This window comes from Saimiri boliviensis, chromosome 14 (genome assembly GCF_048565385.1).
Source record: "Saimiri boliviensis isolate mSaiBol1 chromosome 14, mSaiBol1.pri, whole genome shotgun sequence".
NCBI lineage: Eukaryota > Metazoa > Chordata > Mammalia > Primates > Cebidae > Saimiri > Saimiri boliviensis.
Window position 1 is genome coordinate 79,689,646 of NC_133462.1, and position 16,709 is coordinate 79,706,354.

Genomic DNA, 16,709 nt, shown 5'->3' on the forward strand with positions numbered 1-16,709 from the left:
GTATTTTTAGTAGAGACGAGGTTTCAGTATGTTGGCCAGGCTGGTCTCAAACTCCTGACCTCAAGTGATTCACCCACCTTAGCTTCCCAAATTGCTGGGAGTACAGGCATGAGCCACCATGCTCAGCCTGACTTCTTTTTTTAATAAGGTAAAAAGAAACCAAATAGTTTCGGTGTATAGAGTTTCTTGCTTTATAGAGATGAAAAAGGAGTAAGAATATAGGAAAGAGACCTCATTTTCATTCCTGAATATAACATGTCCAGGGGATATGGCCCCATGGTGTGCTTATGTGATCAGCTGTTTTATTTTTTTTAGCAAGTTGGCTGTGATCTGCCTTCTTCCCAGGCTGAGAACTGGTCTGCATGGTCAAGGGTCAGGGAGCTGCTGCCTCTCACATTCTAGTCTGTGAGTCATTCTAGACTCACAGCTGGAGCATGTATCCTGGGCCTCCTGGGCCCTGGCCACCTATTGTGGGATGCTGGGCAGATAACAGTTGTAGGTTGTGGACTTACCAGTACATGTTAGCATATCCTGACAGCCTCATTAATTTCTGTATTATGTATTCATTCCTAGTGACCATTGAAATACTGTGTGCTTATATCTAGGTTGCTCGACTTACGTTTCCACTCTTTTGGGCAGCTAAATCTGCTGTCATTTTGAATCAAGTTTAGCCTCAGAGTTAGTTTTCATCTGTCTTTGCCAAAAATGGTCATATCTAGTTAACTACTTCTATAGACATAAGAAGAATGTTGAGATAGAGGGAGACTCTTGTGAAACAGGACAAATTTGAAACTGAAGTTTAAACCTTTGCACATGATTGTGACTCCTGCCCATGCTTGTTGATTTGGTATAAAGTGCCTATTAAACATTACTTCTGAATGCTATGTATGTTTGATATTTATCCAAACACCTGGGAGATAGTGTCATGTAAAATTGCGCGTGGCATGCAGGATGTGGTAGGGAACATGGATTGTGGCCACTCCTCATCCCTGTGCCTCCAGCAGCTTTGTTGACCACATGGTTTTCTTCAGAAGGCCACTGTCTTTACCTTTGAATCATACATTAAAAATCTCACATTAGATTATAGCCTAAAATTACCTGAAATTCTTTAAATATATGTTCTTGTTGTTTTTTCTGTAGCTGAAAGTCCATATTGCCTTTTGGCTTCTCACAGAACATGGAGTAGCCTTAGGAGGTGCTGGTCGGATGAGATGTTCTTGCCGTTGCTGGTGCATCGCCTGTGGAGGCTCACTCTGCAGATTCTGGCACGATACTCTGTGTTTGTCAGTGAGGTAAGGGCGGCTGTGGAGCTCATCCATAGTCAATACTGATAAAAATTAAAGATATGTTAGGCTAACTCCTTGAGTAAGATTTTTTTTACTGCCATGTTGTCATGAGAGGTTAATTTAGAGGACGACAATAGTCTGACTTCCCAAGATTGTCTCCAGCTCTGTTTCTGTGTTTCATTTTCACTCCTGTAAACATTGCATTTAGAGTTGTCTATTATCACAGACTTGTTTTGTTGAAAAGCACCACTCTGATAAGTCCATTATTTTCCTTCTCAAAACCAGAATCTTTGAACTGCCTCCAGATTTTAAAAAAAGATGTTATTTTAAGATGATTATGATGCTTAGAAATAAAAACATATGCATTTTAATACTTAATATTTGGAAGTTTACAAACTGATACTGTCATCAAGATAAAAAGGTATTAAAATTAAGTAATCTTTTCTTTTTTGAACATCCTTTTCCCTTTTCAAATAATCAAATGTATTAAATATTCACATGCCCCTGGTGACTTATTAATACTCTACAAAAAGCCAGAAATTCTTGATCCACAAGAGTGTTGGTGCAGCCTGGTGCTGAGCACCAGCCTGCAAGTCCTTGCTAGGGCCTTGGAGTGCAGTGCTGCTCTGCCTCTGGGGACAGCACGAATGACAGGCACTCAGGTAAACCACTCATCTCAGTGTGAGGAGTATGCAGAGGAGATGCGTTCTAAAAAGTAAGAGAGATAACACGGAGAAAACGACACACTTTGAATAAAAGCTTTGTTATTTGGAGTAGGAAAGGAACCCAGTCCTCCTCTTGCAGTGTATTTCAATGGAAAGAGCATCAGCTTTGGAGTCAGTGTCAAACATTGGCTCTTCAGCTTTTTAATTCTGTGGATTTGGAGAAATTAAGCTGAGTCTTCATCTGGAGAATGGGAAAACAGCTTTTGTATGTGGCTGTTGTGAGGACTGAGTTCACCTAAAGTGCCTTTCAGTTAATGGGAGTCCATTGAAATCTAGTTTGTCTTTCCCTTTTGCCTTCCCTCTACTCAGAAGGGCCTTAGTAGACCACCCTGGGCCATCAGCTGTTCCTGAAGACTACTGTATGATTCCCCTGACAGATCGGGGTTAGTACGATTATTCACTTAGGCTGAGTACGCGTTCTTGCTAGCCAGGAATTTTCTGTTTATCTCTAATTGATCACTTTGCCCTGAATGCACATTATCCCAATTCTATCCCATTCTTTTCTTGATGCTAGCATACTTCTTTTCGATTTTTCCCTTATAAACAATGTTATGCAAAGAATATTTTGTGTTTTGTGTTTGAAGGTTTGGATTTTGATATTTCATCCTTATTAATTATAATTGCAAATTTATTATGGTATGTTATTTACCTAATATAATTTATTTTTTTTAAACCTAATATAATTTTTTTTTTTAAACCTGGTGATGTCCCCAAAGTTAATTTTATTGTGGTTTGGGGACTTTATTTTTACATGTTTTTTTTTTTTTTTTTTTTTTTGTCAGCAGACATTAAACAAGTTCCGGAAGGTAAATATACACAGGGCCATAGTTTGTCCTTGTTTCTCTGTTAGTGCTTCACTCCCTCCTGTAGAGATACAGTATGATGTACTTTTATTAGTAACTTCTTACTAAATGGTATGTCGACCGCTAGCATTTAATGATGCATTGTTGACGCACACACACGTAATAATACAAATGCTCATGTAATCTTGCTCGTGTAAAGGTAGTTAATCAATGAAATTCTCTTTCAGCTTTCACTCAAGCCCATTTCTAATGAAAGTCTCAAAGAGATCAAAAAACCTTTGGTAACTGGTAGCAAAGAATCTTCCATTACCCCAGGAAACACTGAAGACCAAGGAAGTGTTCTGTCAGAAACAAAGCCTATGGTTTCCATTTCCCGCACTCAGCTCGTGTATGTGGTTGCAGACCTGGACAGGCTTCAGGAGCAGGTAAGCCTGTGTCCCAGAAGAATTCTAGGTGCTTGGTTTAATGTTTTCACAGAAGGCAGTTATGTGTAAAAGGCAAACACCATTGGGTCTTACAGGGCTTAAATTGTGGGGCCATAGGTACCCCAAGAGAGAACCACTCATGTCCCTTTCTAGGTGTCTTTCCAGCTGTCCCCGACAGATCATGTCTATACGGGGTTTCTGAGAGTGTGCGCGTTTCTTCCTTGTGTGACATGCGTTCTGTTACTGTATTCACCTCTACCTGCTTCCTTTTCAGTAGTGATGTGACAAGCTTGAGCAGCCATGCTCCCCTTCCCTTTTTGTTTTTTTTTTCTGTTATCTCACCTTTTATTCTGCTCAAGCAATCTTCAGTGGGCTGGATTTTAGTTATTTTACATTCATTTATCTGATATTTTCTGTTGATGTTTAATTGTCAGCTATACTTTGAAAGTGCTAAAATATTAAAACTTCTGCCTCTATTTTCTCTGTAAAGATCCATATGTTTTTTCTTTTAACATTAACTCGGTGGGCTGAATTTAGTGGTTAAGTCCCCTGATATACAGTTCTGCTTTCCTCAAGTTTAGATATTTTGTGATGCTTGAATAAATACTGTTTTGAATTTTAAAAGTTGTATGTAAAGTTATATGTAAATTTTAAAAGTTGTATGTATATTCAGTAAGAATATGGTCTTTAGTGTGAGCTATTTTTGTATTATGGAGAGCAATAGAGTAGAAAATGTTTTTGCTTACTCTCTGTGCCTGTTAGCAACCATTAAACCGTGTGATTTCCCATGTTGTTGAAATCTTTTTATAGTGAAAGCATTAAAACTCTTTCCTTTGAGGAAAATTACTGAAAGTCCTGATTTTAGGTTCACCATTGATTAGCAAATTCTAGAGTTTGTAGATGCAAATAGAATCGCCTCTTTCTTTGATTTATAATAAGTAACTTCATATATAAAGTGCATATTTATTTCAGCTTCCAGAACTCTTGGAAATAATCAAGCCAAAACTTGAAATGATTGGCTTTAAGAATTTTTCTTCTATCTCAGGTAAAAACGAATCTTGACTAAACAAATCTTTAAATAAGAAATGATTTAAAATAAAATTTCAGAGACTGTAGAGTATATTTAAATTAACATTTTCCTCTGTAGTTGTAAATCCTTGGTTGTTTCTCTCTTTTGTTCTGATTATAACTTCCCTAAATAAGATGTTTTGTTTAATTCATTTGATCTGATTTATTATAGTTCACACTATAAATGCTGTGACAGTATTTTAAAAGAAGTTTGTGTCTAGGCCTGAGCAGGATGGTTAAATTCAATATTCAATCTCAACAGCAGCCCTGGAGGACTCCCAGAGCTCTTTGTCAGCCTGTGTGCCCTCCTTGAGTAGCAAGATCATCCAGGATTTAAGTGACTCTTGCTTCAGTTTCCTAAAAAGCGCCCTGGAGGTTCCCAGGCTTTACCGAAGAACCAATAAGGTCAGCGCCATTCATTCCTGGGGGAGAATGTTGAGGTGGGGAAGTATGTATTAGGAAAGCTGAAGACGAAGGGAGGAAGTGGTGGATTCCAAGGTTGCCTGAGGCAGACTGAGCTCATCCCATTCTGAGAGTGGTGTTGATGAAGAAAGAAAGGTTCTGCACGGGTGCTCAGGGGCTCTGGGCCATACACGGAAAGTTAGGCCTTTCCCATCTTGTCCTAAAAGTGTTTAAGGATATACTCAGTTTCCTTTTGGCCTTAAGGAGAAGTATGTTTTTCAGAAGAAAACATTTTCATAACATTTTAAAGTCCTATACATTTTGGTCTCCATATCTGGCATTCTGCACTTCGTATCTTGTTCCTGCTTGTTACTGGAAGTATAGGCGGCCCCTCTGTCCCCAGGTTCTGCATCCACAGAGTCAACCACCTGTGGATCAAAAATATTTAGGGAAACAAATAACTATAACAATAAAAAATAATACAGGCCAGATGTAGTGGCTCACACCTATAATCCCAGCACACCGGGAAGCCGAGGTGGGAGAATTGCTCACGCCCGGGAGTTTGAGATCAGCCTGGACAGTGTAGTGACATCCTGTCTCCACATACAAAAAAAGTTTTTATTAAAAAAAATACAAATTTTAGTAATAAGATTGATTTAAACTATACTGAAGGCTGTGTATAGGTTATACAAATATTATGCCATTTTACATTTGCTCTTTATGGTCTGATTTGAAGCTGCCACTGGAAGTGGGAGACAGAGACCTATTTATATTGCCAAATATGTTATTTTTCTTTAGTAATCTACCAACTCTCCCTTTCTATTCAATAGGCTATTGCAGTAATATATTTATGAAGAGTTTGTGTTACGGGTCAGACACTTTTCGTAGTCTTATTATCCTCCTACAAAGTGGGTGCTAGTATTGTCATTTGCAGATGAAGAAACCAGAGCTGAGAAAGGTTACATTACTGACCCTGGATCCTTGCTTCTCAAATGTGTTCTGGTCATCAGCAGCATTCATACCACCTGGTGGGAAGCACAATCCCAGAACTCAGCCCTTCCACCCACTGTCCCCCAACAGAATTAGAACCTGATTTTACGAGATTGCCAGGTGGCCATTGTAGACATGAAACTTCGGGAAGCAGTGCCCTCGTCTCAGTGCGCTGAGCTGTGGGTGGCCGCACCAGCCAGCACCTGAAGCCAGCCTGGCTCCAGATGTCACCTTCTTGTGCTGGTTCTTCTTTCTCCCTGGTGTTCTCCAGGCAGCTTTCCGTGGACCCCAGTGTTACTTTTGGGAGGGATGGAAATTGACCATGTCTCAAAACTAGAACATTAATAGTATCCTTTGGACTTGAGGTCTTGAAACTTACTCTGTTTCTTTTTTGTTTGTTTGTTTTGTTTTTTCCTTTGCCTCTTTATCTTCTACCAACATCATTCCAGGAGGTCCCAACCACAGCTTCCTCCTATGTGGACAGTGCCCTGAAGCCCTTATTCCAGCTTCAGAGTGGACACAAGGATAAGCTCAAACCAGCAATCATTCAGCAGTGGTTAAAAGGCGCCCTCAGTGAGAGCACTCATAAGTAAGTAAATTAAAAGTAGACCCTGTGGGTCTTGCTTAGAAGAGTCTGCGGCAGAAACCCCCAGGGCCATCAAGCACTGCTCGTAGATAAGGCAGTGAGACTGTGGATGAGTCGGTGTGGTCCCGCTGCAGTTTGCTCCCTCCCTCCAACACACGCTGGCCGCGTACACAGTGCCCCCAAGTCTCCCGGCCTTGCCTGTGTTCCCTGCACGTGCCATTCTCCCATGTCCAGCCACATTCTTCTTGGAGGCCCTTTCTTTGCTCAGGCCCTGTCAGTCCAGAATGGCTCTAATCATACCAGATAATCAAAGGACTTAGGTTGGTGAAACCCTTGTAATCAAGGAAGAGAAAACATACATTTAAATGTTCAATTACACCTAACAAGGAATCAATTCCTAAAACCTTTAAAATGCTTAAGTGTCTTTTTCTAATGAAATCTACTTTTCCCAAATCAAAAAGTATGTTACTCAATTTTGTTATTGATTTTGTTTATTAATTATTTTGCAGTAGTATTTTATTTCATTTATTTTACTTAAGATTTAAGCTGGCTGGGCGCGGTGGCTCACGCCTGTAATCCCAGCACTTGGGGAGGCCGAGGCAGGTGGATCACGAGGTCAGGAGGTTGAGACCAGCCTGGCCAGTATGGTCAGGTGAAACTCTGTGTCTACTAAAAATACAAAAATTAACCAGGCATGATGGTGCACACCTGTAAGTCCCAGCTCTTTGGGGGACTGAGGCAGAAGAATCACTTGAACCCGAGAGATGGAGGTTGCAGTGAGCTGAGACCGTGCCACTGCACACCAGCCTGGACAACAGAGCAAGACTCCATCTCAAAAAAAAAAACAAAACACAAAAGAAAACTTTAAGCAGCCATTTGTGGGTTAATTTAGAACATAATAATGAGGTATAATGTAGTTTTTGTGGGCAAATGTATTTCAGATGTCAAGTAGCCAGCTTGTAAACAAAGCTTTGAAATATAACTCATTTATAATTTGAAAATTATATTGAGAGTATTTTGAAGGCAAAGAACTTTATTTAAAATTCTGAAATACTTTTATACTCCAAAAGATGAACTGTTCCTAGAACTGATTGGAAATGAACTTGTTACTTGATCTGGGGCATGAGGTACAGATGTCCTCCCTCGATATATGAGAGGAAAAATTGGTCTATGGTTTTCTCCATGTTCAGGATTAAAATTTTAAACAAAATTCATACACATACACATTTCTTAAATTCTGAGGGAATGCCATGTTAGACACTTAAGGCCATAATACACACACATACACACACACACACACACACACACACACACACACACACCCCTCTATATATACATATATATATCTATCTATATGTATGTATGTATATGTATGTATGTATATATAATGATCTTAAGAAACTTAAATACTTACCATGGCTGAATTTTCATTGGAAATGAATTTTTATCTTAAAAGTCTTTTTTTGGTCCACAATAAACTATTTGGTGTTACACACCAATGCCTTTTTCACAAGTAAATGTGTCTTGTGCTCAAGGTACTATGAAACCGTGTCAGATGTACTGAACTCTGTGAAGAAAATGGAAGAGAGCCTGAAAAGGCTGAAACAAGCCAGAAAAACCACTCCGGCCAACCCCGTTGGTCCCAGTGGCGGCATGAGTGATGATGACAAAATCCGGCTGCAGTTGGCCCTGGATGTTGAGTACTTAGGAGAGCAGGTAACCATCAGCCGCCAGCAGTTCCAGCAAGCCTGACACCAAATTCTGGAACCTGGCAATTACGTGGTGGCTCACGTGGCCCAGAGAAGCTGTTGTGATGGCTGCAGCTCAGCTTCCCCAGTTTTAAGGGTAATAGGAGTCAGGGCTTCCAAATGACCTTGCCCCTGGGCAATATGAGAAGGAAAAGCTAGAAGAAAATGGCGAGTTCCCTTTGTGAAGTCCAGCGGCGTGCTCTCTGATGCCGCTGCATCTGCTTGGTTCTCCAGTGCTCGTGCTCACAGAGCTCACTGTGCTGGGACTTTTTGGTCCAGTGCCTGATACCTAATTGGTACTAACCCCAGGGTTTTTAAATATTTGCTGGTTTAGCTTAAAATAACTGAAAGCACTATCCCTCTATGATGCATGAGAAATCCTTTGAGCACAACTTCTCTGCTTCCCTGCTTGGCTTTTTTAGGTTTCCTATAAAACACAGATTTGGAGTCATGGCTGAACATTAATGAGGATGTTATCACTTAAGAGGTGATATGGATAATGTACAATGAATGTCTTTTTGTTTTCACCGAGGTGAAATCCTGACAGCATCATAAAACCTCTAGATGTTCAGAAACTGGCTTTCTCAACTGTTAAGGTTTCCTACATAGTAGGAGGTCCTCAAGGGAGGCCTTTCCAGAGGAGGTAAAAAAGTGAGATCAAAGTTTCTGTAAGAGGACACTTGGTAGTGATTTGGAGAACTGAGACAGTGTTAATAGAAAAAGCAGAAAAGAAAAGCAATCAAACAAGACACTTGACTTTCTAGCTCACTGAGGAATTTCTTTTGTACATGCTCATCACTGAAAATTCAACTTCTGTCTGCTTTCAGATGAATTTAGAGAAGCATCCTGGCAAAAGTCAGCTGCCATGTTTATTTGGCAAAAAACCTCAAGTCTTTTTACAAGCCAGAGAGTATGTTCTAGAAACATGAACAGCCGATGAGCAAAGGAAAGGGCAGGAAGGAAGGAGAGTGGGATAGGGAAATAAGAGGAACGAGAAGGGAAAGAGAAGTTGCTCCCGCAGTCCTCAGGACAAACCACAAAATGCTGAGAGACTTGGTGTGTGTCTTTCCAGATCTTCCTGTGTGTATGTGTGGGGTGTGTGTGTGTGTGTGTTACATGTGTTTGTATATATGGATGTATATGTCTGTGGGGGTGTGTGTTGTTGTTGTTTTTAAACAAAAGTGGGAACATAGTGTGCATGTCTTTGTGACCAAAATAATCCATGGTAGTTGCTGTGCCGGACAAAGTGTTTACAAAGAGATTCTACAAGGTTTTTGTGATATGTTAAGAAACTCAGAGCAGGCCAGTCCTTTCTTGAAAATTCTTTACTTAAAAAATAGTGCACTTTTTAATTTCTTCCCGTGTGGATTTTCTTTTCTAGAATTTTTATTAGGCCCACAAAAGAGGCTCTGATCCTGTCTGATTTGATGGATTGGGATAAATTAACATACCGGCTTCTTAGAATGCTAAGTGTTTGACCCCAAAACCTCATATTTTACAACAAGTTTGCTCTAGAGGAAAAATATCCTGCAAGTCTTCAGGGAACTGTCTTCTGGTTTAGTGGAGGATGGAGATTCTGTTTTTTAATAAGGATCTTTTTTTCCTCACATTCAGCTTAAATTGAAGTAACCTAATTCATTCTCATGGCCTTTGCAGATACAAAAGTTGGGACTGCAAACAAGTGACATAAAAAGCTTCCCCGCTCTCACAGAGCTTGTTGCTGCTGCCAAGGACCAGGCAACAGCGGAGCAGCCTTAAGCATCTTGGAAGATCCGAGGTTAGATTCTCAAGCAAGAGGAGAGTTGGGCCTCCAGGCCGAAGGGGAGAAAGTGACTGACTGTTCTCTTAGCAACCGTCCATAGCAAAGAAGAGCTTCCAGCAACACGCCCATGTGTCTTCTCTCAGCATATTTGGGTCTTCCTTTGCCCAAAAAGAACACAAAAGCCTTTTTCCATTGTATGGAAGATAGTTTTTAAGACATTTGAATCTTTCTACTATAGTTTACAGAACAAATTATTTTATTTTTATTGTAAATCTTAGCGTGGAAGAGCTGATTTCTAAAATATGATTGAAGTAAATATATATGTATGAATATAGAGTCGTCTCCCTGAGCCTGCAGTTGGAAGTGGTGACTGCAGTGGAGTGATGTTCTGTGCAGAAACGCCCTTCTCTGAAATGAAGAGAACTTCTGGGCTTTGTAGAGCGGCTGCGGGAGGCCATCCTCCACCCCCACTCAGTGTGAGAGCTGTGCTTCTGATCTGCTGTCACCCGGACCTCTGTCAGGAGCCAGCACCAGTAGGAAAGATCTACTTCCTAAATAAAAGAAGTATCTCCCATGAATGTGTGCTCCTTTTCTTTGGGAATTCCCCACCGGGGATCCACTCTTCGTCCCCCGTGCACTGTAATGACACACGTTCCCTTCCAGGTGATGCTCGTCTTAGCACCAATGGGAAGGGTCCTGACCGACACCGACTCTTCACACGAGGGAGTTCCTTTCTTTGGAGGGGTAGCACAGGCACCTTCCTTAGGAGTCAGCAGGCCCCGCCCTTCCTGGCAAGCTTGGAGGGAAGGCAGACTGCCCTGGGAAGAAGACCTGAGAGCACCAGGGAGAGGCACTCCAAGACTAGTTGGTTGGTTTAACTCACATGGCCAGCATGGAGTGCCGTGCAGCCCCCGCCTCAGTGTGGCTTCAGCCCTCCCGGCCTGAGGAGGACCTGAAAGCAGCTGTGTTGAGTCCTTAGCCTTGTGTTCCTGTGCATCTCAGTCCCTTTGTTCACAGGTCAGCTGTAGGGAGAGGAAGGAAAAGAAGTATACAGTAGGGAATGAGAGCAGGTCCTGCAGCTGTGAGTTTTTCAGCACAGACCAGGATGAGGAGGGCTAAAGGAATCAGAAGAAACCTCAGTGATGAAAGCACCAAGAGCCAGGTGTGTGTGGAGCCCCAGCGGCTTCCACACAGCCCCCAGCCCACCACCAAGAGGCTGGTGACAGACCCTGGACAGTGGCCCCCTGTGCAGAGGGCATCTGCTCTGGGCTTAGCACCGGACGCCCTGTCCCTGAAGGGGGAAGTGTCCAGTCCTGCAGTTCAGTGTTGGGGAATTTGGTCAGTGACAGAACCATGGGAGAGAGACAGAGAAGGGATTTCTTCTCAGGACTTGACCTCCCTGGTGTGGGAGCTGGCTCACCTGGCAGGGCTGTGGTGGGGTGGGGTGCGGTGCCATCAGCAGGGGGCCATCGGAAGGAAAGGCGTGCAGTGGGGAAGCGAGAATAAACTGGAACCTGTGGGGATAAATGGAGCCCGCATCTGGCTCTGGCTGCCTCCTGGTCTCCCCAGTTCTGTGATGGGGTGATGTGCAGAGGAAGCTGCACGGGCGCATGGCCCAGGATTCAGGGAAGCTGAAGGAGGAGACCTAACGGGGGACTGGAGGAGTTATGTGTGAGCATGTGGCCGCCTCACCCTGCCTCCTGCGGCTGTTTCCTGTGGCCAAGGCCAAACTCGCACCGTCCCAGCAAGGGAGTCGTGGGGAACACCGGTCCAGCCTACCTAAGCTGATCAGTGCAAAGCTGCCTCAGTAGCCACATGGAGCCAAGCTACTTCCTCCATCTCAGCCTTCATCAGTACAGCGTCATGTCTCTCCCCATCTCCCTCAGTGCTCTACCCCTCTCATTTGTTTGAGAACATAGGAGGAGAGGATTACAACTTGCCAGCCCTTCCCATCCAGCATTGTTTCCATTTTATAGATGAGGAAACGGACAGCTTAGGTCATCAAGATAACTCATAAGTAGGATTTAAACCCAGGCAAGATCGTTCCAGAGCCTGGGTTACTAACGTAATTCTCCATACCTAATAACAGTACAACAGAGAAGTTGACGGACTGGAGCACAAGTTGCTGATTTCTTTGACCCTATCAAGCCCCAGGCTAGTCTCACCATCTTTCTCAGTGACAGCCTTGATGCCATAACACCTATTTCTAAGAAACAGGGATATTTGGGTAAAAAGCGAAAGGCTTCAGAGCATTTGTCCATGGCTTCTCCAGAACATCTTTCTTTGGTATGTGTTTTATTTGCTTTGCTTTGGAGAAATTGCTGTTGAATAAAGCGTAAAGATGAAATAATACTTATGTACTGTAAACCTGTCATTATTTTCAATTTTTTAATATATGGGTTCAAAAGAGGGCATCACCCATAGGGGAAGTTTCTTTTTTGTTCTACTATAACGCTGCTGGGGAGGCAATGAGTAGGTCATTTGGGGACTCACACTGACTGGAAGTCGGCCATCTCTGTCCTGTGGCTTCCAAGTTCACCCTGGGAGAACCTCCTGCATTCATTTCTAGGGCCGCCGTAACAAATGACCCCAACGGCGCGGTGGGTTAAAAGAACAGAAATGCATTCTCTCACCGGTTTGGAGGCAGAAGTCTAAACTCACGGAGTCGGCCAGGCTGTGCTCCCCCGCAGGCTCTAGGGAGATTCCTCGCCTCCTCCAGTGTCTTGTGGCTCTAGGTGTTCCTTGGCTGTGGCAGCATCACTCCAGCCTCTGCCTCCGTCTTCATATGACCGTCTCCCCTTCTGACTGATGGGGACACTCATCGGATTCAGGACCCACCCGGCTAATCCAGGATGACCGCATCTTAAGATCCCTTGTTTCATTACATCTGCAAAGACCATTTTCCAAATACCTTCACATTCACAGGTACCAGGGGTTGACACATGGATGTATCTTTTTGGAGGCCACCATTCAGCCCACTCCCTCTCCACTGCAGCTTACCAGAAAGGGAGAAGATCATGATGGGGACACCCAGGGTGTGGCTGTGGCCCCAGTTTGGATGAGCACATAATCCTTCCCCTTCACTCCAGTGCCTGGAGCTCAGGCATGTGGGGCCTGGAACTGCAGTTTCAGCTGTGTGTCCAGGAAGGAAAGAAAAAAGGGATTTGGAGATTCTGTAGACAAACTCCCCAATCTCTGACCTGGGATCTTTACTGGTGATTCCTTGCAGCTCCCTAGAACTGCTTTCCAGAGTTCCCCACATGAGAACCGCACAGCCTGGCTGCCCATGGCTTCATCATCCTCATGATGGAATAAAAGCAGGGGTCACTCAGGAGCGCTAGAGCAGGAGGTAAGGGCTGATTTTCCTTTGCAGTGTCCTTCTCAATAACCGTGAAGCTCTCTGGTACTGGGGTGTAGATGTCACTCTAACGGTCGCAGCAACCCTAGAGGTACAGTAGTTGGAGCCAGCATGATTGAGTCGTCGACAGCATGGACACCTCCATGCTGTGTTTGTGTCTCAGAACTCAAAAGCAGTGATCAACTGCAGATGCTGATCTGTTGGATTCTTTCTTTTCTTTTTTCTTTTCTTTTTTTTTTTTTTTTTGAAACAGAGTCTTGCTCTGTCACCCAGGCTGGAGTGTAGTGGCATGATCTCAGCTTACTGCAACCTCCACCTCCCAGGTTCAAGTGATTCTCCTGCCTCAGCCTTCTGAATAGCTGGAATTACAGGCACGCTGCCACCAGCTAATTTTTTGTATTTTTAGTAGAGATGGGGTTTCACCATGTTGGCCAGGATGGTCTCAATCTCTGGACCTCATGATCCACCTGCCTCGGCCTCCCAAAGTGCTAGGATTATAGGCGTGAGCCACTGTGCCCTGCCTGAACTGTTAGATTTTAAAGCAAGATCTGTTAGGGGTCCATATTTGAAGGCAGCGTTATTTTCTCTGTTCATGGCATCTGAACACATCTGCTGTATGTCTCCCTTCCTATCAGGAGCCAGACAGTCCAGATGGTTCCAGCAGTTTGTGAAAAGCAAGCCTTTGCCAGTTGGCAGCCCTCTCTCCGCGTAAGATCTCAACCTCGGTGCCCTAAGGGAAACACTGTCTGTCCTTTGAGATTCCTGGTTCTGCCTGTGAGTCTCAGTTTCTGCCCTGAAAATGTCCTACTACTTTTGATCAGCCACTAAGCTTCATGTTAGATGGCTGTGAATATCTGTGAATTGTTGAGTGAAGGAAGTATTACCTTCATTTGATTGTGAAAGTCTCTCCATGTTCCACTCAACCCTCAATGGGTTTTCACGTGGAGACTAAATTTCAGAACAATCAGGATTCTCATTTTTCCTTAGCTCTAATTTTGAATTAAGAAGTATTATTGGCCGGGCACAGTGGCTCACACCTGTAATTGCAGCACTTTGGGAGGCCAAGGTGAGCGGATCACCTCAGGTCAGGAGTTCCAAGACCAGCCTGGCCAATATGGCGAAACCCTGTCTCTACTGAAAATACACAAATGAGCCAGGCAAGGTGGCGGGTGCCTGTAATCCCAGCTACTCAGGAGACTGACACAGGAGAATCACGTGAATCCTGTAGGTGGAGATTGCAGTGAGCCGAGATCTGTACTCCAGCCTGGGCAACAGAATGAGATTCTATCTCAAAAAAAACAAAATGTATTATTAATCTTCAGAGTGACAGTCTGACTGTTTAAATCTCTTGTGTAATCCAGCTTGATGGCATGTTGGGAGCTCATTGACCCTCCCATCCTAACAACTGAAAATCAACACTGTATGAAACAGCACTGCTCAGTGTTGGATGCCTGCAGTTTGCAAGGTCCCAAAGAGAAGGGGCAGGTCAGGGGTCCTGTGATTTCCCAGCATCTCACATATGGAGGGTCTCTGGATGTGCAGGACCATCCAGAGCCCAGCTGCTCCCTGAGAGGAGGCAGTGTGGAGTTTGGGGGCACTGTGGAGGCTGGAACTGAGGGTGTGGAGTCTTGGAGAGGAAAGAAGTCTGTGGAGTGTTGTTTTGCTTTTATAGCTGGATATTGACCAGCCTGCCAGTGCAAAGAGGCTGTCAAGGCCAAGGAAAGAATCCCCAGAAAAGGGCAGGTAGAAAAAAAATCCCCACAGCAAAAAGAGCCTGGGAAGAGTGTGTCCAGAGTGAAAAGACGTGGAGGGTGGGGTTACAGCCCCAGCAGTGGAGCCAAATTAACCCGATGTAAAGGGCTGCTCTGAAGCCACCTCACAAAATCATAGAAGCAAGCCTCAAAGGATGACGCTCACTTAGGGTAACTTTCTGTGTCTAATTTTAGCTGCAGGGGGTACATGTGCAGCTTTGTTACGTGCATCTATTGTGTGATGCTGAGATTTGGACTTCAGTGGAACTCACCACCCAGGTAGTGAACATAGTAGCCAGTAGATAGTTTTCCAACCCTTGACCATGTCTTTTCCTCCCCTTTTCAAGAGTCTCCGGTGTCTGCTGTTTCCATCTTTATGGCCCAATGCGTACCCAGTGTTTAGCTCCCACTTATAAGTGAGAACATGTGGTGTTTGGTTTTCTGTTCCTGCATTAATTTGTTTAGGGTAATGACCTCTGGCTATATCCATGTTGCTGCAAATGACATGACTTCATTCTTTTTTATAGCTGCATAGTATTCCATGGTGGCTACGTATCACATTTTCTTTATCCAGTCCACCACCGATAGACACCTAGGTTGATTCCATGTCTTTGCTATTGTGAATAGTGCTGTGGTAAACATACAAGTGTATGTGTCTTTTTGGTAGAGTGGTTTCTTTTCCTCTGGGTGTATATGCAGTAATGGGATTGCTGGATCAATGGTAATGCTATTTTTGTTGTTGTTGTTTTTTGAGAACTCTTCAAACTGCCTCCTGCAGGTGCTAAACTAACTTAGAGTCCCGCGACAGTGTGTGCATCCCTTTTCTCCTCAGCCTCGCCAGCACCTCTTGTTCCTTTGATTTTTTACTAGTAGCCATTCTGACTGGTAGGAGACGGTATCTCATGGTGATTTGATTTTCATCTCTCCGCTGATTAGTGATGTTGAACATTTTCCTATTTCTTGGCCACTTATGTGTCTTCTTTTGAGAGGTGTGTGTTCATGTTCTTGGCTCACTGTTTAATGGGGTTGTTTTTACTTGTTGCTTTAAGTTCCTTGTGGATTCTGCATATTAGACCTTTGTTGGATGCAGAGTTGCTAATATTTTCTCCCATTATGTAGTTCATCTGTTTTCTCTGTTGTCAGTCTGTCCCTGTCAGGTTTTGCTGCCAAGTGAGAAATAAAAATCTTTCTGTTTTTCAAACTCACTTGTTTCCTCAGAGGCTGCTGAAAGCATCCCTAACCGTGGTCTCGTGCCCCACCGAAATCACCGATTGACTGTGATTGGGGTAATTTTGAGTGATTGCCTTGTCTCGGAGATAGGCCCTTGCAACTCCAGGAGACTTAGAATTCAGTGAAAAAAAGTTTCGGAGAAATAGACCTGTGGAATTAATTGTGTGTGTGAAGTAACCTGCAAAATGTTAGTATTTTGTATCTTTGTAATAGCTGAGAGATCTATCCTGACCCAACTTCCCATTTGCAAGTGCACAGAAAACAGCTAGAGAACAGCGCTGGTTGGCAACTTTGTACTCCTAGCGACTTCCAGAAACCGAAGCAGCCTAAGTAGCAGAAATTGGTTTGTCGACTGCCAGCTGCCTTTTAAAATAAAGTCACAAACTTAAATGCTCTGTTTTTCCAGCACATGGCTGCGCTATCTCAGGTCATTATGAGCAACTTCCAAGCCTGGACCTCTTGTAAAATTGCAGATTCTGACTCTGTAGGTCCAGGAGGGCCTTGAGAAGCAGCATTCTAAGAAGCTCCCAGGGCAGCCACTGTGGCTGCGGGTCCAAGTGCCACACTTTGAATAG

General features: G+C 43.5%; 1 protein-coding gene across 2 annotated transcripts in view; it reads left to right on the forward strand.

Annotated features, from left to right (window-relative positions):
- The window catches only part of COG2 (component of oligomeric golgi complex 2), a 46,981-nt gene extending 36,608 nt beyond the window's left edge, over positions 1-10,373 (forward strand). The window contains exons 12-18 of one of the 2 annotated variants that reach the window (XR_012513581.1): positions 1,141-1,292; positions 3,042-3,239; positions 4,212-4,284; positions 4,570-4,712; positions 6,149-6,288; positions 7,821-8,676; positions 9,690-9,768. Coding sequence is in view for 1 of the 2 variants with exons in the window: in XM_003940766.3 (XP_003940815.3) it covers positions 1,141-1,292; positions 3,042-3,239; positions 4,212-4,284; positions 4,570-4,712; positions 6,149-6,288; positions 7,821-8,001; positions 9,690-9,791 (989 nt within the window). In the remaining variant the exon portion in view is untranslated. Of the gene's footprint in view, positions 1-1,140; positions 1,293-3,041; positions 3,240-4,211; positions 4,285-4,569; positions 4,713-6,148; positions 6,289-7,820; positions 8,677-9,689 lie in introns of both variants that reach the window. The other variant, XM_003940766.3, reaches the window with a different exon arrangement.
- Positions 10,374-16,709: the final 6,336 nt, after the last annotated feature.